Source organism: Rhineura floridana, chromosome 21 (assembly GCF_030035675.1).
Source record: "Rhineura floridana isolate rRhiFlo1 chromosome 21, rRhiFlo1.hap2, whole genome shotgun sequence".
Classification (NCBI taxonomy): domain Eukaryota; kingdom Metazoa; phylum Chordata; class Lepidosauria; order Squamata; family Rhineuridae; genus Rhineura; species Rhineura floridana.
In genome coordinates, this window is record NC_084500.1 from 15530917 (window position 1) to 15554487 (window position 23571).

Genomic DNA, 23571 nt, shown 5'->3' on the forward strand with positions numbered 1-23571 from the left:
TGTCGATGAGGGAATACCCATTTTAGCATTCACACATTTAACAAAAACAAAATTTTACCTCCCTGCAGATGGAAAGATGGCGTGTCAGGGTTTTCACTTAAGCTTCTTCCTAATATGCTAACTTTCTTGGTGCAAATGTTGTTAATGTGGAGAAGCATGGAAACAATCCCAAATCTGCTGTCTAAGGTGGTATAGTCCATGAAGGGCTGCACTGTATATGTTGCTTGTCTGGCTCTGCATCCCAATTAATGAAAGGCCCTTTAGTGGGTCATAGACACCCTGAGCTCTGCTTAATGCTGGTACTAACAACTGTGTTTACTTCATAGATGGTACATATATGTACAGATGATTAGATGACAGAAGTTACAATTCTATCCAAAATACAGGAGTAAGATTACCACTGATACGTAATGCCAATGCCAATGATAGACACAGAAGAGAGGCAGGAGTTTGTGTTAGAAATTTGAACAGATTCTGTCAATAGTGCTAAACTAATTTTATCAAAAGTGGTCCTTTGTTGCTGTGGTACAGTGATGAATTTCTCCCCCATTCTGACACGTGAGCATTCTCATATTTGCAGGCCCATACATCGTCTGCCTATCTCTTGCAGCCGCTAACTGCCTGCCGAAATCCTTGGTGTATTACTCTTGTGTTGGGGAGGAGAAGCTTTGTGCACCTAACACCAGGATCCTCATCTTAGTACTAAAGTCACTGTTTACACATAGCTCCTCAGATGTCCTACTGTGTCATCACCATCGCTATAATCTCTTAGATATCGACCAAAAAACCTCCCAACAATGGTTGAAGTTTTTTTTAAAAATTTCAGTTCAGAATTCCAACTTATAACTAAAAGGATTTCCCCCCTACTAGAGTATGGAAGATAGCCAGTGTGGTGTAGTGGTTAAGGTGTTGGACTATGACCTGGGAGACCAGGGTTCAAATCCCCACACAGCCACAAAGTTCACTGGGTGACCAGTCACTGCCTCTCAGCCTCAGAGTGAGGCAGTGAACCACCTCTGAATACCGCTTACCGTGAAAACCATAAGATTGCCATAAGTCGGAATTGACTTGAAGGCAGTACATTTACATTTAGAGTATGGAAATGCTGTAGGTGACCATCGCCAAGCTGAGGTGGCTGAGTCTCAAGTGCGCTCATAACACTGAAATCTAAGCAGCTGATCTTTGGCAGGATCATGCCCTAAATTTTGACGGTTGTGGGGGGCAGTGTAAGGAGGTACTTGCTACAAACACTATATATTAGAATGAGTGTGAAAAGTGGTCTGTGCAGACCTATTCGAATCCCAAGTTCGTGACAATGTCACTTGTTTATTTCCTTCTTGCTTTGTGTTTTTGCTCAGGATCCCAGCACATTTATTGTCTACTCTGACTGGCAAGGCTCTCCAACATTTCAGACGTAGTTTCTCCCAGCCGTACCTGGGGTTCAATCTGCATGTATAGCAGGTGCTCTCCATCGCTGAGCCCCAGGTTTCTGTGGTTGGCAGGCTGGATGCTAAACCACGGACTTTTCTTCATGGAGTTCTGTGCAGGTAACCCCCTAGCACACAAGACTCCCCATCCCTTGGCAGCCGTGAAATTCTTCAGACCGGCATAGCCAGGGCTAGAGATGCAGGACTCCATAGGCGCACTGGGGCAGCTTAACGATTAATGCCGTTTGTGCCTGCTGCAGATCTCCTGCCAACTGGCTCCAACCCAACACTTTACAGGATGCAGTTGTACATTTGGAGTCTTTGTTAAAAAAAATAAAAAGAGTCTGTCTGGGCTGGAGCACCATTTCAGTAATATTAACTCTAGGCCGGCGACCTGGACTGCTCTTTTGTAGCTCCCCCCCCCCCCCCGGCTCCCACAGTTTCTTTTAAAAGCACTTTTTGTGTGTTAAAATCGCGCAGTCTAGCAGATGGGCTTCAACCAGAAATACACAAAGTGGATTAAGGAGGATTTGGGTGCCTAAACTCTCATTGGTCATTCCTGGAACCTTCTTTCATTAGGGATCATCCACATGTTACAAGAAAGAGCAGAGAAGAGAGAAGGAGATGCAAAATTATACCCTGATAGACCATTTGGTGAAGGGAAGTGCTTTATGGCTTTCTATCTTTTTTAAGTCTTTTTTTAAGCGATGAGGGTTTGATGGAACCTCCATGTTCAAAGGCAGTATACCTCAATGTAAGATGCTAGGGATAAACAAAAGGCACTGTTTGAAAGCTTCCTGGAAATGTCCAGTTGGCCTCTGTTGGAAATAGCATTGGGGGCTAGATGGAGCTTTGGTCTGACCAAGCAAGGCAGCTCTTATCCATCATGATAGTTAGGAATGGAACCTCCATGTTCAGAGGCAGTCTTCCCTTGGGTACCACCTGTTGGTAACAAAGAGAAGATCATAATCCCCTTCACTCTTCAGCTTTCATAGGGATCTGACTGGCTGTTATTTGGAACAAAATACTGATGCTAGGCAGGCAATGTGGACTGCTGTTTTATCAGTCTTATGCAACATCCCTCCCAGATTTTCCACAGTGAATCTATAACTGAGCTAGTCTTTAGAGTAGCCTTCCTCAACCTGGACTCACATCAACCCCAACAGCCAGCATGGCCAATGATCAGGGAGAATAGGAGTTTTATTTGAAAAATATCTGGAGAGCACAAGGGTGGGCCCAATATTCTTCATCCTTGCCCCAAAGGAATCATAGGAGCTGCCATTTGGTGAGAAGGTTGAGAATTCTCCATGGGAGATTCCAGGCCTCCCTGCCACACAGCTACATCCTTGAAAATGTCCTAGGGAGAGGGATTGGCTGTTGAACCAGTTGAATTCTGGGGCATAGATAGGCCCAAAGGTGCAGCACTACCTTTGCTCAGACTCATCCCTTTCCCCATTCTTCCCTTCTTTCTCGCTCCTTGTTGTCCCCCTGCCCACATTCCTGGCATTGAGATTGTGGGGTTAGGGCCGGTTTGCTCTGAGAAAAGTTTGTTCACGTTGCTGGGTGCTATATATAAGTCACTCCCACTAACAGTGAACTCAGGTAGTGAGTGCCAACAGCAGTGGAGCCAAAGCAAGGCCACTGAGAAGCAAAAGGGAAGGCATTGAAATGAATTGGAGAAGAAGAATGGAGAACTGAGATGGAAGTGGGAAGAGTGAGATGGATTATTTGAGTGCATCAGTGTATCGTACACCGGAGAAAGGCTTTGGGGGCTGGCAGGAACCCTGAGTAGGAGGTGAGGATATGCTGCAACATTTTGCTACAGCAGCCCCCCCCAGTAAGTAAACAATGCCATTCCAGCTTTAAAATAATGTTTTAAAATCTCATGAGAAATAGAGCTATATTGAACTTACCAAATGAGTTACAGTGATTAATGGTTCTACAGCTAATTTAAAAATTGCCTCAGTTATAACTTCTGGAGTTATTTTTAGCAGCTTGATTTTTTCTGCTACCCCAGGGCAAGCCAAGAGAGAGAGAGATTTTTTAATTCCAACCTTAATAATGTGCCCTTCCCCCTCTTCTCCAGATCAAAGCTCTACAGCCAGACAGCAGCCTAATAGTTAAAAGAGAAATCCCAATGCAAGGCTGATAAAATGCCACGGTGCTTTCTCATTCCTCCTCGGGGAGGAGAGGGGAAGGCTGATCTGGAAAATGTCATCAATAAAAACTACATTTAAATGGTATATGATGCAGCTGGCTACTGTGAGCAGAGTGATGTGCAGTCAGGCAAGCGGGGGCTTAAAAGCGCTGGCCCTGCCGTGATGGCGCAGCTTGACCCATCTAGAAAAGAGTAAGCTTCTGTTCCCCAGACCTGCTGTCCATCAGCATCAAAACTGTGAGCATGGCTAACTAAAGAGAAGTGGCGGGGCCTGAACCAGACTGCTGGATGACCTTTGTGTCTAGATGGCATGGGGATGTCAAGAGAGTTCTGTGGGAAATTGCCACAATTTGCATGTTTGTCCAAAGTCCTGAATGGAAATCACACAATGACGTAAATATTTACATTATTTTCTGCATTGTTTTTTATGTTGAAATTAATTACAGTTAATTATATTTGTTTTGGCCCTAGCGGATTGCGAGACGAATAATGTCAGTTTTTAGTGGAAGCCAAAATGTAGTGAAATGGAAATAGTGGTGATTGTGACAAACGCAGGATGAGATGGACATTGTTGCTATCTTACATTTTTAGGTACCATTCAAGGATTCACCCTCTCCTTCTCCCAGAACACCCTAGGTGGGGCGGTATAGAAATTTAATAAATAAATACAAATAAAATAAATAAGTATTTAGATTCCATTTAAAAAGAAAAAGAGCAAGTTTCTAGCATTCGTAGAACCTGAGACAGGAGACAAAATGTACAACTACTATGCTCATTAATTTTTTTTGGGGGGGGGGGACAAGCCTGCTTCCCCTTTCACTAACCTTTCCTGCCTCCTCCCCAGAAACGCCTATGGATGTCCACACTTAGGGGGTTACTATAAATATGCACCGCTGTGGCTTGTATGGATTTATGTGTGTGTATATCTATGTATATATACTATAGATACAGACAGGTAAGGATGCACATATCAGTCCATTTCTGCTCCACTCTGCTTTCATATTTATTTGTTGCAATGTTTGTAGGCTGTTTGGGACTACCTGACAACCTTGCAACTTCAGCTTGCCACCCTGAGGCCCTGGAAATGGACCCCAAAACCTAATCTCAAGGCCCAAACCAGAGACTTGGCAAGCCTAGTCCCTTCCAGCTTCTTCTCAGTGAATGTGATCAAATAGCTACATTCTATTGCGATGAGTGTCTGAGTGGCCTTCATAGTGCTGAGGAGTGGAACGGTGGCCCAGCTTCTGTGGTTGCTGATGGCTCGGGGGGGGGGCAGAAAAATTAGGGGAAGAGGTGAGGGAGGTTTCTGTGAAGGAAAGGAAAATGAGCAAGAAAATGGCAGCAACAGGAAGAGGAATTGCAAAGTTGAAATTCATACATTGATTTGTGACTGGGATTGGGTATATTGCCCAAATCACACCAGTGCTTCATCAGCTGCACCAATTCCCTAGTCCATTTCTGGGTCCAAAGTGCTGGCTTTGACTTTTGAAAAAGTGCTTCGTGGCTTGAGAGCTCAGTGTCTTTTTAAAAACCCACCTGTCTCCACATACGTCTGTCCCTAGATTTAAGGTCTTCAATAGATGCCCTTCTCTGGGTGCTATTGTGTGGCCGTATGAAATGTGGGTGGGGAGGATTTTACTTCAGTGGTGACATCCTAATTATGGAATATTACCCCTTGAGAGGCTTCCTGGAACCTACCTTGTTTTCATTCTGCTGCCTGGCAAAGACTTTTAAAAACATTTTCCCCCTCGGCTTTTTAAACTCGGCTTGTTCAAGCTCAGCTTCAAGGGTTTTATGCTGCTTTTAGATTTTGCTCCTTTTGTCTGTTGTGTTTGTCTTAATTGGTTTATTGTATTTTTGATCTGGGAATTTGTTTGAAAGGTGAGGTTAAAAAAATGCCACTAATAAAATAAATTTGAAGTAACCAGATACATTTGTTTGGCTGCAGGTCTCAAGTGTTACATCATTTTTACTCACATACAGAACCACAGACTCTTTCCTACTTGAAATCAAAGCTGAAATTCAGTCACAATGTTTTAAATGCCTTTCTGTGTTCAACTGAACAGTCTTTGTTGTATTCCTAAGGATCTCCCACTCTGTTTTCTTTTCTGCAGATCATTCTTAATTCAATGCACAAATACCAGCCGAGACTGCACATTGTGAAAGCGGATGAGAACAATGCATTTGGCTCCAAGAACACGGCTTTCTGCACCCATGTGTTTCCAGAAACATCCTTTATATCCGTGACATCCTATCAGAACCACAAGGTTTGCACCACTGTGGCCCAAAAGGCCATTTTGTTTTGTGAATTTGGCAAGATATGTCGGATGGTGGCAGCAGGTGTAACTTAAACCTCTGTAATAGAAACTCTCCATCAAAATAGGTTCAATCTTTGACATCTCCAGCTAAAAGTAGTGACGGTCAACCTCACCAGCTCAAACTACAATAGGGTCAAAAATTATGGTCTAATCCTCTTTAAAGCCATTTAAACTCTACATGTTGTGCCTACACATTTCACAAGTTAATTACGGATTATACAAAGTAGCATTTTTCCATTGTCTATCCTCCTGGCAAGAAATTTACTAGTCACCCAGAGGAATGTTAGTATTATGAGAGAGGAAACCTTTCTCCAAAGCATGACTGGATCATGCCCACCTGATAGTTGCACTTTGATTAGATTAATTCCCTTTCTAGGCTGCAATAAAATGTAATCTTATTGCCCCATATTCTTCCATCTTGGAAACAAGATTTGTAGGTTCTAAAAAAAAAATAGAAACCTTGAGATAAGGGGTAGGTGAAGACCACATTCCAATTGTGGCCTAGATTTTTCAGGACTTGAAATGTAAAGGCATCATGTGATTGATTGATGACATTGTAACAGGGAACAACATTGCCAAGACCATGGGCTCATGGGATTGTAGCGCCTTACACATGGCTCAAGCATTATGGATTTCAAGGGGGCTTGGGCAGGGAATGCAGGGCAGCTCCAAATCTCCAAAATAAATGGAAGATGCACACCATTGTCGTTATGACAGATTGCAGGTATGACACATTGCAAGGCAGGTTCTCGGTTAAAGGGCCCTGTAAGAGGGTGCAGAGCAGGGATGGGCATCTTGTGGCCTTCCAGATGGTGTTGGACTACAACTCCCATCATCAGTGAATACTGGCTGTGCTGGGAGTTAAGAGTCCAACAACATTTGGAGACTGGCAGGTTCCCCACCTTTGGGGTAAGATGCTCAGAAATCAAGCGACTGGCTTCAACATGCTTGTTGAGTGACCCAGTGAGAAACTGCACGGTGATACTGTAATCCCAGAACGTGGGGCCAACCCGATGGGGGTGGCCGACAGCAGGTCAAGGGCAGACAGAAGCAAGCACTACTTCCCATATAGTGTAATTAACTTATGGAAGCCACTGCCATGTTGTCATTGGCTATTAGGTTAGATGGCTTTTTTAAAAAAAGGGGGATTAGACAAAGTAACAGAGGAGGGGAAGCGTGCAGAGCACATGCAAGAATTAACTAAAATGGAACATCCATGTTCATGGGACCTACGAGGACCAGAGCCTGGGAGAGGAGACACACCATACAGGCAGGATGCTGCCATTATGTTGTTCTTACGCTGGCTGAGATGGGCCTCCATCCAGAAGGGCAGTCCTTTTTGGTTCTTAATAAGTTGTCTAAATGTCGTGACCTATCAGAGCACAGGCTATGAATGGAAAGGCACCTATCCACTTACCCCATGCTTGGCATTTGCCAAAACCCAGAGCATAGAGGTTGTAGCTCAGAAAAGGAAGGAAAGTGTACTGAGGTTTTCGTGTGTGTGTTTGTGTGTTTTAAAAAGGTATCTTGGCAGTTACCGTGAGCCTAGTAACTAATGAATCAGAGACCATAAACTCTCGGATGTCTATCAAAATAGCAAGCAAACCTAATAATGACTGGTAAAGCCCAGCTATAAATCTACAGTGAAAAGTAATTACGGTATATATATTTAGGGAGACATGCAAGGAATGTTACTATAAAAGCAAGGGTTAAGAGTCTAATTTGTGGTCAGAACATGAAGGAAAAGAGGGTTTTTTTGTTTTTGAATGGGTGTGAGATTGAGAATTGGAGGGGGAGAAAATATAAAGCAGAGTCTGCATCGAGATCTGTATTGACTGAGAATTTGCACACCAAACCACATTCAGTGTGTGTGTGGTATGTGTGTGCTATCCATTGGCCACACCCTGTAGAGCAGAGGTGAGGACTAACTTCAGGCTTGTGAGATCTACTTCCCCTTTGTGTGTGTGTGTGGAAATGGAAAGATCTGTCTATCTCTATGCTCCCAACTTCTCATTTTTCTAATCTTAAATTCCAGTCTCCACAGGAATCTGCAATTTTTGAAATTAAAAAATCCTCATGAAAATTCTCCAGCATTTTAGTGTGAATTTCTCCCAATAAACACATTTTTGTCTGCAGTTTTGAATAACATACAGTTTTGCAAGCATTTTCTCATTATAATGCATGTTTGTATGTTGTTTTCACTCATATATTCATTTTTATGTAGTTTCCCACGTATATTTATAAACCTTGGTTGACTAACTGCATTTCAAAATTTGAATAAATGCGAGTTTCAAAGGATGGCTGTGTTTCGGTTCCCATTGGTTCAGAAAGTATGGATTTGATAGATTTGGCTTGAGCAACCTGAATTTCTCACCCATCCCGTGTGTGTGCTTTAAGATCCGCCAACTGGAGCCAAATGCAAAATAGTGGCCTGGAGTGTGTGGATGAACATAGACTTAGAATTCGTGAAGAGGTGTTCGGACACATGCTTAGTGAGATAATTTGTTTTCTTTACCAAAACTGAGCTTGGAGCTATTCCACCAAAAAAATCCAATCCTGGTATTTATCCAAGCATCTTGATTAGGGGAGGGAGGAAAGCCTTTTTAGTTACTACTGTTACCCTTGCTACCTGCAGATTCCCAGTCTACCTTCTACCTGCATCTGGATGCAAAATGAATGGGAGATGTCCAGCCAGGCCACTGGTTTAAGCAGACAACTCTACAAAGATACATGGGGTTGTATCAAACCAAGACTACACCAACTGAAATTAGCAGATATAAGTTAGTCATGTCCATTATTTTCAGTGCATCTACTCTTGAGTAGGGATGTCGGAGAATTCCGATAGAAATGGGGGCAGAAATGGCCAGTGTTCACTTACTTGTCCCAAGTCCGGAATGGAAATCAATCCAGGGAATACAATTGGTATTAACTGTTGTTATTTTTCAGTTTGCAACAACAGCTAATTGATTAGGTCCTCCTGTCCCATTTGTGTTTCCTTTGTATTGCAATTAATGGTGTGAATAACGTCGTGATAACCTAACTAATTACATAAAATTACAGCAGACAAATAATGTAATTTTTATCGGATGCAAAATTGCATTGGAATGGAAACAGTGCTGCATGCAATAGACACAGGTTGGAATGGAAATCTGAACAGGACTAACTTTGGATGCATTTCCCTAATGATTTTCTCAAACTGCTTGGGGGTCTCGGGATTGACAGTCACAAACCTTATAGCACTGAGTCAATGTCTGTGCTAGATGGTATGTAGGGATGGGCGAGAAGTTAGATTTAGTTCGCAATTCAAGCTGAACAAATAAAATTTGTACTTTCTGAAACAATATGAAAACTGAAACGCAGCCGTCCTTAGAAATTCACACTTATTTGAATTTTGCAATACAGTTCACCAACCAAACTTTTTAAAAAATGCGTATGTGGGGGAAAGGTGTGCATTAAAATGAATATACAAGTTTAAAAAATACAGAAATGCATTATATGATGAGAATGTGCTTGCAAAAATGTGTACATTAGTCAAAACTGCCTACACATATCTGTTTATTTGAAGAAATGCACACGACAACATTGGATAATTTTCATGAGGATTTTTTTCCTGTGGACACCTGAATTTAAGATTGGAAAAATAAGAAGCTGAGAGAATAGAAACTGATTAATCTTTCCATCTCCAATTGTGTGTGTGTATGTGTAGATTTGCGCAAAAAGATGAAGGAAACTCTGAAAGGGAAGCACAAAAGAGAGGAGCGCTTGATGAAGGAAGGCAGTCGAGCGCACTCTTTCTCACAGAGTCTTTGACTTGCTTAACCCATAGTGAAGTTGTCAGTTGTAAAGTGAAGCTCTCCAGGAGCAGTTTTGTTTGGCGTGTCTTATGGAGAAAGATCATCTTAAGGTCTCACTTAAAACGTCAGAATTAGGGAGAGGGTCGTATTTCTACACAAATGACCCAAAGAGACATACCGGTTTCTTGACACCCAGCTTAAAAAGCTCCTTTCCCCAGAACTTCATTCACAAAGTGGGAATTATTTGCTGGCTTTGGTAACTTCAGACAGCTGAGGAAGACCTTATTTCAATTAATACTGAACTATACCAAGTGTATGGGTACTGTAAGCCTCACCAGTTTTCCAGTTTTGTAACCTCAGGAGTCTGTTCCCTTCCCTAAACTAAAGAGTGTGAGAGGCAGAAGGCACAGAATATTGAGCCAATGGAGGCTGAGTTGCATCCAACTAAATCTTACTCAAGAGTACATTCACTTAAAGAAATGAACCAAAATTAGTCATGTCTATTAACTTACATAGGTCTGTGCGGAGTAAGACTAGCATTGGGTACAACCCACTGGCAGCTGGTGGCTGCATGTCAGTGGGGCAGCTGAATCCACTCAGGGTTTTAGTTCAAACAGCACCTTGAAAGATTGGATTAAAACTCGGAGCGGATTCCGCTGCCCTACTACTGTTGAACTGATTCTGAACAAGGCATCAACCGCATTAAGGGACAGATTCTAGCAACTATTCACTTCAAATATGGCATCTGAGGCTGTTGGCTGGCCAGTTGGGGCTTCTGCCTTGTGCTTGCCTATTTATTTCAGTCAGTTATGTCCTATTAAAATGTTCAAGGCAGGTGACAGCAGTTCAAAATGAGAAATAGGTGAGGTTAAAAACAGCAAGGACAGCTTAAATGGAGACAGCAGCGGCGACGGGGCATGCTGTGGGTGAGGGTGGCTCTCGCATTGTGCGGTGGAATGTTCTGATGTTCCTGTAGTTAAAAAATGCTTTTTAAAAATTGTTTTAAATCCATTTTCATGGATGTAAACCACCTGGGGGGCTCTTGTGAGGGCTGAAAAGTGAGGCAGAAGTGATATAATAGTATTTATCTTCAACAATCTGAAAACATTATTTCCCCCCCTTAGCCCCCCCCCACTTCTCCGGCCATCTAGTTCTGCATTCTGTCTTCAACAGTACTACTCCGCTGCCTTAGCATAAGGACAAGCAGAAAGTAGGCTGCACTGGGGGATGCAGTTAAGTAATTTTAGACTCTGCCGGGGGGGGGGCAGGGAAGCTCTTCAGGTGGCAATGTGCATTACTTCACTAACTTCAAAATGTGGTAAGCCAGCTAGGGTTGGGGTAGACAATTGTTTCAGTTTGGATTTAAAGGCAAACCTACCAAATTTGCATTTTCTGAAACAAGTTTGCATTTGTCTGAATTTTGCAGTGCAGTTCTCCAGCCAAGTCATGTCTACAACACTGCATATACTGTGGGAGTGTATGTTTAAAACTGCAAGTATTTGTGAAAAGAACACACAGAAATGTATTATATGAGGAAAAACTGCTTTGCAAAGCATGCACATGAGGCAAAACTGCATAGAAAATGTGTATATCAGGAGAAATCTGCATGAAAATACTAATACGTTTTCATGAGGATCTTTTCAAAATAAATTTGCAAACTGATGTGGAAATGAGAACTGAATGTAAGAGTGGAAACATGAGAACCTGAAATTGACAGATCTGTCCATCCCTAATGAGCCTTGCTGTATTTGGAGAGCCTCCTGCTTATTCTGCTGGGAGGGACCCTGGACCTCAAGGCCTGGCCGGATGGTACCACTGATTAGGGTGTATCAGTAGAATGGCCAGGGTTTTTGATTATGAATTATTCACAAAACTCTCCCCCTTAAATTAGGCTGCTAAAATGTCTGATCTGTAGTTACTCAGATGTAAGTTTATACTTGTATATGCAGATTAGAGCTCATGGGTGTATTAAGTAATTGGCTCTCCTCTCTCCCTTTGCCACTGTTTTGCATCTAGCTCCAATCAGCAGCCCCTCCTGATTGAATTGTTTTTTAACTGGCTTGCTTTAGTGTATATCTTAAATATGGGATTTTTTGTGTGAATAGTGTTTTATTGAGATTTCTACTACAGTAGGGCCCCACTTTTTGGTGTTCTGCAAATACAGTGGCTAAAATCAGAGTAAGGCCCCACTCATACGGCACTTGTTCTGCTTTTACAGAGTTTTTCGTGCATCTGGTGCCATTTTATTGAAGGAGTTCCGGTTTTAGGCAGGTTTTGCTTTTAGGCGGGGGTCTGGAATGTAACCTGCTGTATGAGTGGGGCCCTACTGCAAATGTAAGAACAAACAAGTAAAACAACAAAGTACAATAAACATGTCACTCTATATAAAATAGAAAAGGAGTACATTCAGCAACAGAAGCTTTTATATACAAAAAAAGAAAGAATACGAGAAAGCAGAATAATAGAATTAAAAAGCAGGGTATGTCGCAGAGTGGCGAAATTGGGAATGGAGAGACTGAGTGAGCCTTTATGTGTTTGAATCTTTGCTAAGATTCTACCTTCCTTGCAGATTAGTCAGACAGAGACTTTAAGCTTTAAAATAAGAAATAACTACTTTATTCTGGAAGTACATACTTGATAGGAAAGAGTTCTACATCTAGCTAACTAGCTAAGTTGGAGATGCAAACACTAAGCCTAGTGTTTCCCCTCATGCTTGGAGGAGAGGGAGAGACAAAGAGAAGATGTCTGCTCTCCCTCTGAGGAGAAAGAAGGAAAGAGATCGGTGGTCAACATCCTATGCATATCAGTGTAGCAGGAAGGGAGAGACAGCAGGAGATCAAAGGACAGGTATTAGCCTAGCCATCAGGAGCTCTCCTCTCTAGCTACCCTTTTTAACCCCATGCAGCCTCAGCCCACAAGTTGGAGTTGAACCACATATTCTAACAGGGTACACATCCCACCAAAAGGAGGTTAATGATGAGCGTGGCCTTGCTTCTCTCCCATCTTCAATAGCATAACAGGGATACCATATTGGAGTAAATTTGTGAAGAGGGTGTCTCCCCCCCCCAAGCTTTTTTTTGCTCTTGAAATTAAGTTTTCATCTAATGGAAGTTGCCAAAGTCTGGTAAACCAATTTTTTATCGATAAGTGTTCTGCCCCCTTGCAATTTTAGGCTGTTTCAAGCCTTGCTGCAAGTAGGAATCTGGATAGGAGAGACATCTAAGTTTGAGGAACAATGGAACCCCCTTTAAGGAAAAGGAGTGCCAAGGCCAGAGCTTTACTAGCAATTTGAAAAACATCACTCCAGAATTGTCTCACTTTATTATGGGATGTTTCAATGCTTTGGTGGAACTGTTTTATTGTGGTGTACATATCTGATATTAAAGAGCAGCGTCACCAGTTGAGAGAGCCCGGTCACCTTGAACTCTGGCACCTCGGTGAATGTAGAATGTTCCCACTGAGGGCACCTAGCTCATTCCGACTGTCCTCCCACCCGCCCTAAAACAAAGAGGTTGGAGTGGAGGGTAGCTAGCTGTAAATGTATTTTCTTTTAACAAGTAAATAGGAAGGGGTTATGGGGAGAAAGAAACAATGTCAAGAAAATATTCTGGTTCCTGGCAGCAGGAAAGGGCCTTTTAAAAATTATAATGTCAGTTGAGGGATCCTTTGGTGATTCAGAGTAAAGGAAGAAGCTGGAATGAAGAAGTGTTGGATGGGACGTTGGTTTGTGGGTGTTCAGGCAAGGCTTGCAGCCTCCTGTGATATCTTTGGAAGATTGTTAAGCTTCCACAGACCCCACCACAGCTCAAGGGATCAACAGGAAAAGGCCAACAAAGCACACACACACACACATGGGGGGGGGGGAGGTCCTGATTCCCTCTATTACAAAACTTAGCCATTTGCCTGGAGCGGTGCCTGCAGTCGCCCTTGTGAGTGGTGTGTGATGCCAGCTGAATTGCATGGTGACATGTCCCTTTCCAGATGAGAGAGACCAAACCAGGGGAGATACAGGGAGTGGAGGATGAGTAGAGTTGTAAAAGGAGGCTAAAAATACAGTAAAAGCCACAATCTTGAAATCCTTTAAGAAAATGAGGAAGGCAGAATTGGCCAAGATGAATGTGCCAGGAAAGCCACAGCCAGTCACCGGGAGGTAAAGTGGCCTCCCAGGGAGGGGCGTGCAGGAAGAGGAACTTGTAGTGCTCACCTACCTTCTCTACAAGCATCGTTGGTCCCATGGCTTCTGTTTTCCGGTAATGTCATGTGAACCATGCAAATTTAAAGGAGATGTGAGTAGCACCAAACATTGTTGGCCTCCGGGGGGGAACAAAGGTGCAGGGAAGTGAATTTTTTACTAATGTTGACTGGCTGGTTTTCTTTTGGGTCCAATCCACATTGTGTTTGTATTTCCCCCCCAGTAACACAGCTTCTGGCTTGCATGTGAGGCGCACAAGGCATGACCCAGCCTGTGCTAATAATGGGCTCATCTACATGGGCACATTTCTTCATAGCAAATGCACTTCTTTTACCTTTGCTATTGATTTGCACCGTCCGCAGTTTCTGCTCAATGGTAGCTGCCAATTGGTTTTCCCCATTCACACAAGTAGGCATTGTAGAGGCAGATTTTTTTTAAAAAAATCCATTTTTGAAAGTAACAGTGGAAAATTGCTACATAAAAATCTGATCCGATCCCTCCCCTTAAATATTAGACAGGCACCATCTCTGTTATCTCTTTGGCGCCTTTGGCTTCCTCTTTCAACAAGCAGTTTATTTAAGGAGAGACCTTATCCAGGCTGAGTCTGTGTTGGAATTGCTTTTTAAGATGTTTTTAAAGCTTTTTTTTTTTTAAGGTTTGTAAAATCGTTTTGTTTTAATGTGTTTTAAAGACATTTTGTTTTAATGTATTTTAAAGTCTGTTTTTAAGAAACTTTAGAGTATTTTTAGTGTTTTGTTTGCCACCCTGGGCTCCTCTGAGAGGAGGGGCAGGATATAAATTTAATAAATAGATAAACAGATAAATAAGTAAATACAATCTGCAATGATAGAGAACAGACAAATTAATGGAAACTTTGGAAACAAATCCAAATTGGGTGGGATTCATTTCAGGCTGTGACAGGTGAAGGATGCCTCCAGACTGTCACTATTTTGCAGGAGGGATTCAAGCACATAACAGTAAATTTAGTTTGCGCAATTCAGGTGCTCGGTAGCCACAGCAGCTTGGAAAAAAGTGTTGGGAAATGCACTGAAAAGTGTGGAATTAATGACAAACGGACCTGGTGTTTCCTTCTTTCGATAGATAACGCAGCTGAAGATAGAAAACAACCCTTTTGCCAAGGGCTTTAGGGGAAGTGATGACAGTGACCTACGGGTGGCAAGATTACAAAGGTGAGATGAATAAGACAAGACAGATAAAACTAACAAGTGGTTAGAATAAGCACAAGCCCCCACCCTCCCTCTCATGCAGCCACTTAGTGGACAATGTTTTGCCTTCCTTGAGACAGAAGTCCATGTTGGTGGGTGAAATTGTATATATTGTCATTCCAGAAGCATGGTGCATAATGGATTTATTCCTTGTCAAAATACTCTGGGGGGCTCCTAGCAATAATCAGGGCTTCTGGCTGTGTTTTTCCATGGCCCTTTTCAGTCCCAAGTCCCGCTGTTACCCTTTTTCAGTCTGAAATGGTACAGCCCAGCAACAGATGCATCATACAGGGTTTCTTCTTGCCTGCTTTAGCTCTTACTTTTGTTAGATTGTGTCTCCTCAGGGTTCTGGGCAAGCAGCAGCAGACCTTGATCTCCACAGATGGCAAATGCTTTGCCATGTACAATTTGCTGCTTTGGCAGAAGCCCATGTGCACTTGGCAGGCTGTAAATAAATTAAATGTATATTACAGATGGGAAACAGACAGAGTGAGGGTGGTTTGCCCAAGGCCACCCACTCAGCTCAGTGGCTGAGCTGGGATCTTACACCCAGATCTCGTTGGTTGTGGAGGCCCAAGCTTTGCATGCAGAAGGTCCCAGGTCCAAGCCCCAGCACCTCCAGTTAGAGAAGGTTGTCAGGTGATGGGATCTTGTCTGAGACTCTAGGGAGCTGCTGCCCATTAGACAACCTAGTGTCCTAAATACTCTAAAGTATAAGGCAACTTTCCTATGCTCAACACTACAGGCCACATCGGTCTGTCTGCTGAGGAAGTCCTGGGTGTGTTGCAGGAGATTCTGGGAGGTATGTCCTAGGTCATGCAGAGTGCTAGCCTAGCCTATCAGGTTCATTTGTTACCTCACATGGAAGGAGAGTGTGCCCTCCTAAATCACACCCAGCTCTCTCCTGAATCATGCACATTGCAGGGGAATACAAGAGTAATGGTGGTACCGGTCAAGCTGTCCTTCAGGGAAGTGAGCACATCACTCCTGAAGCTCTTACTGGGGAAGCCCGGTTAAGCTTGCAAGGAACCCAGTTTGGAAGCCACCATTCTAGGGCCACATGACAGCGAGATAACCTTCCTGATGGTTTTGTTCTGCAGGCTGCCATCCAAATGTGTTTATAACTTGTTCCTCTCCTACTGCATTTTGCAGCAAAGAGTATCCGGTGATCTCCAAAACCATCATGAGGCAGAGGCTGGTGTCTGCTCATGGTCAGCTTTCCACTAAGTCAGACGTCAACTCGCTCCACGGGGGGCACCAGGGTCTCCAGCACTACCAGTATGAGAATGGTGCTCACATGCAATTTGCAGCATCGGATGCCCAAGACCTGCCGCTCAACACCTTCACGGCACAAAGAGAATCTGGGCTCTTCTATCACTGCCTGAAGCGGCGAGGTAACTGAGATCCATAGGCAAGGAAAGATTAGGCTGGGTGACCTTACCTAACACAGTAGCAGGGGATATCCTGCTGGCTCTTCAAGGGAGAAAGTGTCTCATACAGCACAATAAGTTCTGAAGAAGGCTAAGCATACATCTCAAGTGTCCTTGATTGGTTGGAAGCTTTCTTGGGCCCCCGTTTTCAACTGTCCTTCATTAACTACTCTTTCAACATTGCTGGTTTTGACCATATCCTTTTGATCCAAGAGCATGAACTGGAACATGCATTATTCTGTGTTGCGTTAATGGGGATTTTCTTGTAACACTTTTGACTCCTTAGCTGGGTAAATTCAAACACACACGCATAAAATTTCATCTCATGCGTGTATGTGTCTTATTTTGTTGTAGCAAACTGCAATCCTAAGCACTCTTACGAGGGAGCAAGCCCCATTGAGCTCTTTGGGATTTACTCTGAGTAAACATGTTTAGCGTTGCACTGCATGTAACTTTGAAACAATTGACTTAAAAATTAAACAAAGCAGTTAGCAGTGTAGCTAACAAGCAGAAGAGCAAAACAAGTTGTTAATCACACCACTCTACAAGTTGATTCTTTGGAAGAAATGTATTTATTAACTAATTTATTTTTGCAAAAATTCTCAGGGTGGCTCGCAAGAATAATCAGGGTTTCTCCACTTCAGAATGCTGTTCAGCAGCACTCATTCAGGAAAGGAGATGCTCCCCTGAGCACTTAGCAAAATCTTTTACCGGTTTACCAGCCCTTAGCATTTATCTTGTGGGATTTCTGCAGCTTTTTGACATGAAGTCCTGGCAAATGTAGAACATTTCTCTCGTTTTTTGGGACAGCGCTCTTGATAAGGCATTTCAAGGCTCCTTGAACTTGTCAAAAGCAACACTACAAAAGCATTGGGGCCAGCCTGTTATCGAGATGAATGAAAAGTAATAGCTGTATGTAAGAAAGCAGTAGCCCAAGTCATTTAAACTTTCAACTGATAAAGCACCTCAAATTAAGATGGATTGGATTAGCTGGACATTGGCAATGCCCTGCCTTTTGGATAACAAGTCATGTATTTCAAACAATAAATGGTTTAATTGGATTAGCAGGCAGGCAATGGCAACAGTGTGGCTTCCCAGATCAACTAACAGCCTGATTGTACATGTACAGTTAAGGTACATTTTAGGAGCACCCAACAGATCAGGCTGTATAAGGCATATAGTACTGTATGAGGAATTAGAAAACAAGTTGTGTGAAGGAAGACTCAAGAAACAGGAATATGTTTAGTATTAGGTAAAGGAAGGTGGGAATATTCCAGCATTGTTTAAAATTGTTCAAATGATCACAAGAAAGATGACTGCGGCAGTCGTTCACCACCCGTGTGGTGGATAAGACACAAAACGAGTTTCAAGTGGAGCTTTGGTTTTCAGCCTTTCTACTTTTAAGGAACCCTTTCTGTATTGATTTGTCCTGCATATTGCAGATGCTGCCCAGGTATGTTTTTGTGAGCGCACAAAGTTCACTCACCAAGTCTGCCATGCAGCTTTTTTTTCTGGACATTCCTATCACTTTACATGAGCTGAGTGAGTGACCCAGAATATACCCAACAGCCCTGCTGCACAATGCAGAGATGAATGGTCAGCAGTGGTAGGTGAGCTCTCTGCCTTTCATGGCAACTTGTCCTGCCATTTTCTGATTTTATAAAGGAATCCCACTTGTGATTTCAAGGAACCCCACTGTAGAGGACAGCAGATTTTAGTTACAGTTGTTATGGAGATATGCAGAGATACTTAGTGTCTGAGCTGCGTATGTGCCAGTGTGTGTATTTACCTAAGTAGCAGGCTTTTACCCTGCATTTAGATCCCATGCATTTAGATCACTGAGACTTAAGACTCAGTAAAATAAGAAAAGCTACATTATTTATAGAAATACATAGTAGATAGGCAAGGCGTACCTAGTTCGAACTAACTAAGTTGGAGGTGCAATGCCCAGACTTGGGGATTCCCTCATGGCTCAGGAGAGAGAGCAAAGACAAAGATGTCTCCTCTCTCCTCGGACAGTCAAAGAAAAAGACAAAGGAAGGAGGGGCAGTCAGCTTCCCTGAGCGTATCAGTTTACAATGGAAGGAAGTCAGGTAGAGAAGAGCACAGGTAAAGGTAGGCAAGCCTAGCCAGCTTGGAGGACCCTAACTCTATCTTCCTTCTAGAATACAAACAAAAGAACCCAAACAAGAGTTGCTCTTGCCCCACTTCCAACAAAAACATTAGAGAAAACTTGGTGGATCCAAACAGAGAAATGAATTCGGCTTGAGGCCCATTCATTATTTCAATTAATTTAAATGCCTGTTGATTTCAGTGGGGCTTAGGTACAACTCATGTTCTGAGAGTCTGGGCCTCAGCTTTATCAACCACGCAGGGAAGTGGACTCTCCTCCTTTGAAGGCTTCCAAGCTAAGGGTACTGAGTCATTGTTTGCTGTGTTGCGCTGTGTGTAGTTGTGTTGCTTAATTTCGTTTAAAAGCAGCACCACAGCAAGCAGAGTAACAGCAGATGTTGAAATGTGAGTGTGCCAGCGTGTGCGTGTGTTTGCCTAAGAAAGCAGGCTTTTACCCTGCATCAGCATCACTGAGACTGGAGACTTAGTAAAATAAGAAAAGCTAAAAAGCTACTTTATTTAGAGAAATACATAGTAGAAAAGGCATACCTAGTTCTAACTAACTAGCTAAGTTGGAGGCATAACGCCTAGGTGCGGGAGTCAGCCCCATGCTTGGAGAGAGAGCAGAGACAAAGGGATGTCTCCTCTCTCCTGGACAGTCGGAGAACTAAGGAGTGGAAAGGGCAGAAGGTGGAGGGGCAGGTAAGCTTCCCTAAAGACGTCACAGTCTAGCCACAGAAGGAAGTCAGTCAGAGCATCACAGGTAAAAGGTAAACAAGCCTATCCAAAACAGGAGTTGCTCTTGCCCCAGTTCCAACATGCTGATGGCCTAGTGGTAGAGTACACTTCAGATCTCATGGGGGAACAAAACAACCCCCTACAATGTTGTTGATAGGCAGTAAACAAATAGTATGAGACCCTTTCTGAATTGAACTTAGGAAAACATCTTAAGTGATGTCATAATGAGGGCTAGCTTTTCTTTTGTTTCCAACCATGTAGAATTTTTTTTTAGTTATTTTAATATCTCAGCTGTCAACGGCTAGGGTAAAGAGGTGCAACTTCAGCATACAATGGAGGCTATACAGCGATTATGCTAGATGCACCTCTGTGGGGAGGGAATTCTACAATTTAAGGGCTGCCACAGAGAAAGCCCTCTCCCAGGTCTCCATTCCCTGCACTTTTGAGGGTGGTACTACTACCAAGAGGGCTTCCTCTGCCAATCTGAACAGCTGAGAGGGCCTGTAAGGACAGAGGTGGTCTTTCTGATATTTGGGGCCTAACTTGTTTAGAGCTTTATACACCAACGTGAGCACCTTGAATTGAGCCATCACATTTCAAACTTACCTCTGCATCCATGAGAGCTAGAAATTTAGTAGTTGGCTTTGAGAAGGAAATTAGGCACTCTCAGGAACATAGAAAGAGTCCACAGTAGGGCCAGGTATTTCCTCTACCTGGGTTAGAAGCAGTGAAAAGATTGGCATGTAGTGGATGAGCCTTGCAATGCAATGGCCCACATTGAAACCTTTACCTACCTAAGTATTTCTTGGTTTGTTTTGCTTCTTTCTTTCTTCTGATGTATGCAGAGGGTGCCCGGCATTTGGATCTACCCTGCAAACGCTCTTATCTGGAAGCCTCCTCTTCTGTCGGGGAAGAGCACTATTTCCGATCACCACCTCCGTACGAGCAGCAAATATTGAGCCCGTCTTACTGCAGTGACGTGACGTCGCGGGATGCCTGCATGTACTCTAGCTCCAGTGCCGAAATGGCAGGCGTCTCATCAGTAGAAGATTTGCCTCCTCCTCCTCCTCCGCCGCCGCCTTTGAGCTGCAATATGTGGACTTCGGTTGCACCTTACACCAGCTACAGCGTTCAGACAATGGAAACTGTCCCCTATCAGCCTTTCCCTGCTCACTTCACTGCTACCACCATGATGCCGCGCCTCCCCACCATCACGACTCAGAGTTCCCAGCCACCAGGCAACAGCCCCTTCACGGTCTACAATCAGCTGTCACCGTCTCAGGTCAGGGAGAGAGTTCCCGCGTCGTCCTTCCCAAGGGAAAGGGTGCATCCCTCCGTGTGTGAGAGGAAGCCCCCCTCTCCCCACTTAGGCACAGCCAATGAGTTTCTTTACTCTCAGACCTTCTCGCTCTCCAGGGAATCTTCTTTACAGTATCATTCGGGAATGGGGTCTGTGGACAACTGGACTGATGGATGACTCCTACAGCTGAGCAGTGAACATAAAAATTATGGTTAAGAGTTGATGTTCCGGGACAATTTTAAATCAGTGTTAATACCTGTGGGCAACTTGCACTTCCCTGACACTGACAGAAATTTGCATTTCCATAGGTGTTTGTGTAGCTGAAGAGCTTGTATTCTGTTAGACACAAAAGCAGCTCCATTCGGAGAGGGGGTAAGAACCCAGTTCTGAGCAAAAGAGCTCTCGGCTTAATGGCTTAGTCCCACCAGTCATATTGTCAAGTGAAGTATTTGTCTCTTAGAGAAATGTATTCCTCACTGAAATCACGAAAGATGTATTCCCTCCCTTTACAAACGAAGAAACTGAAAAGAAATATACACCACAGATTGTTCAGTGAATATCCCTCAATTTCCTGGCATTTCTGAAACTTTTTACAAAATAACGCAGAGAGAGAACACATAGAAAAAATGGGGTCTATAACCCAGAGGCCATTTAAGGAGATTAAATATTATACTGCCATCTTGGCTCCATCAAGGCAGTTTTGGATGCAAAAAACGGCACCAATAAGGGAAAAGTTTTTTCAAGGGGTGGGTTTACCTTTTAATAACTTTTTTCTCTCACCTGCCCTGGCTTTAAAAGTGCTTTTTGCTTTCTCTTCCACTAAGTGAAAGAGAGCTCCTTGGGGTGACTGTTGTCTGATCATCATTATTTTCCTCCTGAAGGCACGGGGGCAGTACTGTGTCTCTGGCTAAAAGAGAGAGTGCTGTCTCAGCAGTGCCTTCTGGGAGGAAAATAATGGCAGAGGGCCACTGGCCACCCCAAGGAGCATGCCCTTTCCCTCTCCATACAGCAGGGAGACAGCATTTTTAAACTGGAAAAAGGAAATAAGGTATTAAATGGCAGCCTCCTGTTCTGAAATGGTTCAGGGTTATAGTTGGCCCTATTAAAAAATCAAGTAAAGATGGCCACTTCTGTCACTAATAACCCAGTAGGGTTAAGCATACAAACCAGGAACACAATTCTCTGAATTTCTTTGGCAGAAATCCCACTGTAATGAAGATGATTCCCAGTATTCCAGAGCAGCTTTTGCTGGGGGTGGTGATGGAATCTGGCTGAATTTCCCCTTATGTCTCTTGCTCCCAGCTAGCCTGCCCAGAGAACCTCACTACAGATTAATTGCAACCAGTTTTAAATATGAAAGCTGTGAGTTTAGTAAAATCAAAGGATACTATATTTCAGACCAACTTTAGTCCAGAATGACACATTACCAGAAACTTGGGCTTGCCGCTGAAAATGGCAACCTTGTGGCAGGTTCTCCATGCTCCCTCCAAAAGTAGCCTCACGGCATAAAGACAGAAAAAGAGCCCCACTGGATCAGGCCAAAGGCCCAACTAGTTCAACATCATGTCCTCACAGTGGCCAACCAGATGCCTTTGGGAAGTGCACAATCAGGACCCGAGTGCAACACCGCTCTGAGGTGGACTTCACATGGGACTGTGGTTTTAAGTGGCAGCTCCATGAACCCAATAATGTGTCATTCCACCCTCAAACAGGTGTTCTGTTTGCCCTAAGGCCTTGCCAGGCAGCAGAATGAGGCGGGAATGAAACGTAAATGTTCTGAGAAGGCAGAATGCATTATTCCACTTCTGGGTGTATAGGTGAGGCAGGTTGTATTTTTAAATGCTGCTCTTTGTCTAAACATTGTAGAAAAGCATAGCAGGGGGGCAGGATTAGATATTTTCTCCCTGACATTTTTTCCCTTGCAGATATTTTTTAGGGGTGGGTGGGTGTAAAACGGGAGCATTCAAAAATGGCACCCCCCCAGTTGCAATCACAAGCAACACACAGAACAGCTTTATTCTAATTTAGCCTTCTAGCTGATTGAGAGCGACTCTCCAAAGGCTTGGGCAGAGAAGGTACTCTGATGCTGAACCTTATTAACTGGATATGCCAAGGACTGAACCTGGGACCTTCTGCATGCAGAACATGCACTCCACCAGTGGTGCAGTCCATTCTACCACCTTGTTCAACTGCACATCTACTGGCCAGGTCTGAACTCAGGACTAAGAGAGAAGGAACAACGCTGTCTAGTCTTGATCAAGCCCTACATTCTGCCATATCAATGGTAATAATATCACAGACAAAGAGGGTTATGGTCTCATTACTGGAATGACTGCAGGGGCCATGCCTATTCCTGCCCTCCCCATTTTTAAAAAGTAACTAGATGAGGGAAAATAAATAAAACCAAACCCAATGAATTCCTTTGTTTCTTAAGACTTCACATACAAACACCCCCCCTCAACGAGGGAATAATCTGCCAATTCCCAGTCGCCCAGACTGGTTTTCTCCACAACATGATATCACCTTTCTGCTAGGATTTTCACCGAGTGGTGGTTCTATGCCAATGAGTTGGGATATTTTAACAGGAAGAGGCAGAGCCCCTAAAGAGGAGGTTACGTTTCACCCAGAAAATCCCATACAGTGATTCACAGTGATTCAGTTAGGCTGTGGGGTTTTTTATAATCAGAATTGGGAAATCACTACAAGTTTTGCATGCTGAACAATTATTTATATCTATCTATCTATATATATATCTATATCTATAAAATATAAATATATATATCTCACAAATGCAGGCCCACATGTTCCATTCAGCTTTGCTTTTTTTTTTTTTACAATGAAATACATAATGAAATAATGAAAGTTGCAAGTTTTTT

General features: G+C 43.3%; 1 protein-coding gene and 1 long non-coding RNA gene across 14 annotated transcripts in view; one reads left to right on the top strand and one right to left on the bottom strand.

Moving 5' to 3' along the window:
• Positions 1-22294, top strand: part of TBX4 (T-box transcription factor 4) — a 117568-nt gene extending 95274 nt beyond the window's left edge. For all 13 annotated transcript variants that reach the window (XM_061604970.1, XM_061604980.1, XM_061604969.1 and 10 more), the window contains 4 exons: positions 5700-5852; positions 14991-15079; positions 16268-16509; positions 20241-22294. In XM_061604970.1, the coding sequence (XP_061460954.1) occupies positions 5700-5852; positions 14991-15079; positions 16268-16509; positions 20241-20872 (1116 nt within the window). In that variant the 3' untranslated portion in view covers positions 20873-22294. The remainder of the gene's footprint in view (positions 1-5699; positions 5853-14990; positions 15080-16267; positions 16510-20240) is intronic.
• Positions 15242-20877, bottom strand: LOC133374285 (uncharacterized). The gene is made up of 2 exons (XR_009759853.1): positions 20190-20877; positions 15242-15560 (listed from the first exon to the last, which is right to left on the bottom strand). It is a non-coding gene; the product is annotated as an uncharacterized LOC133374285 (long non-coding RNA).
• Positions 22295-23571: the final 1277 nt, after the last annotated feature.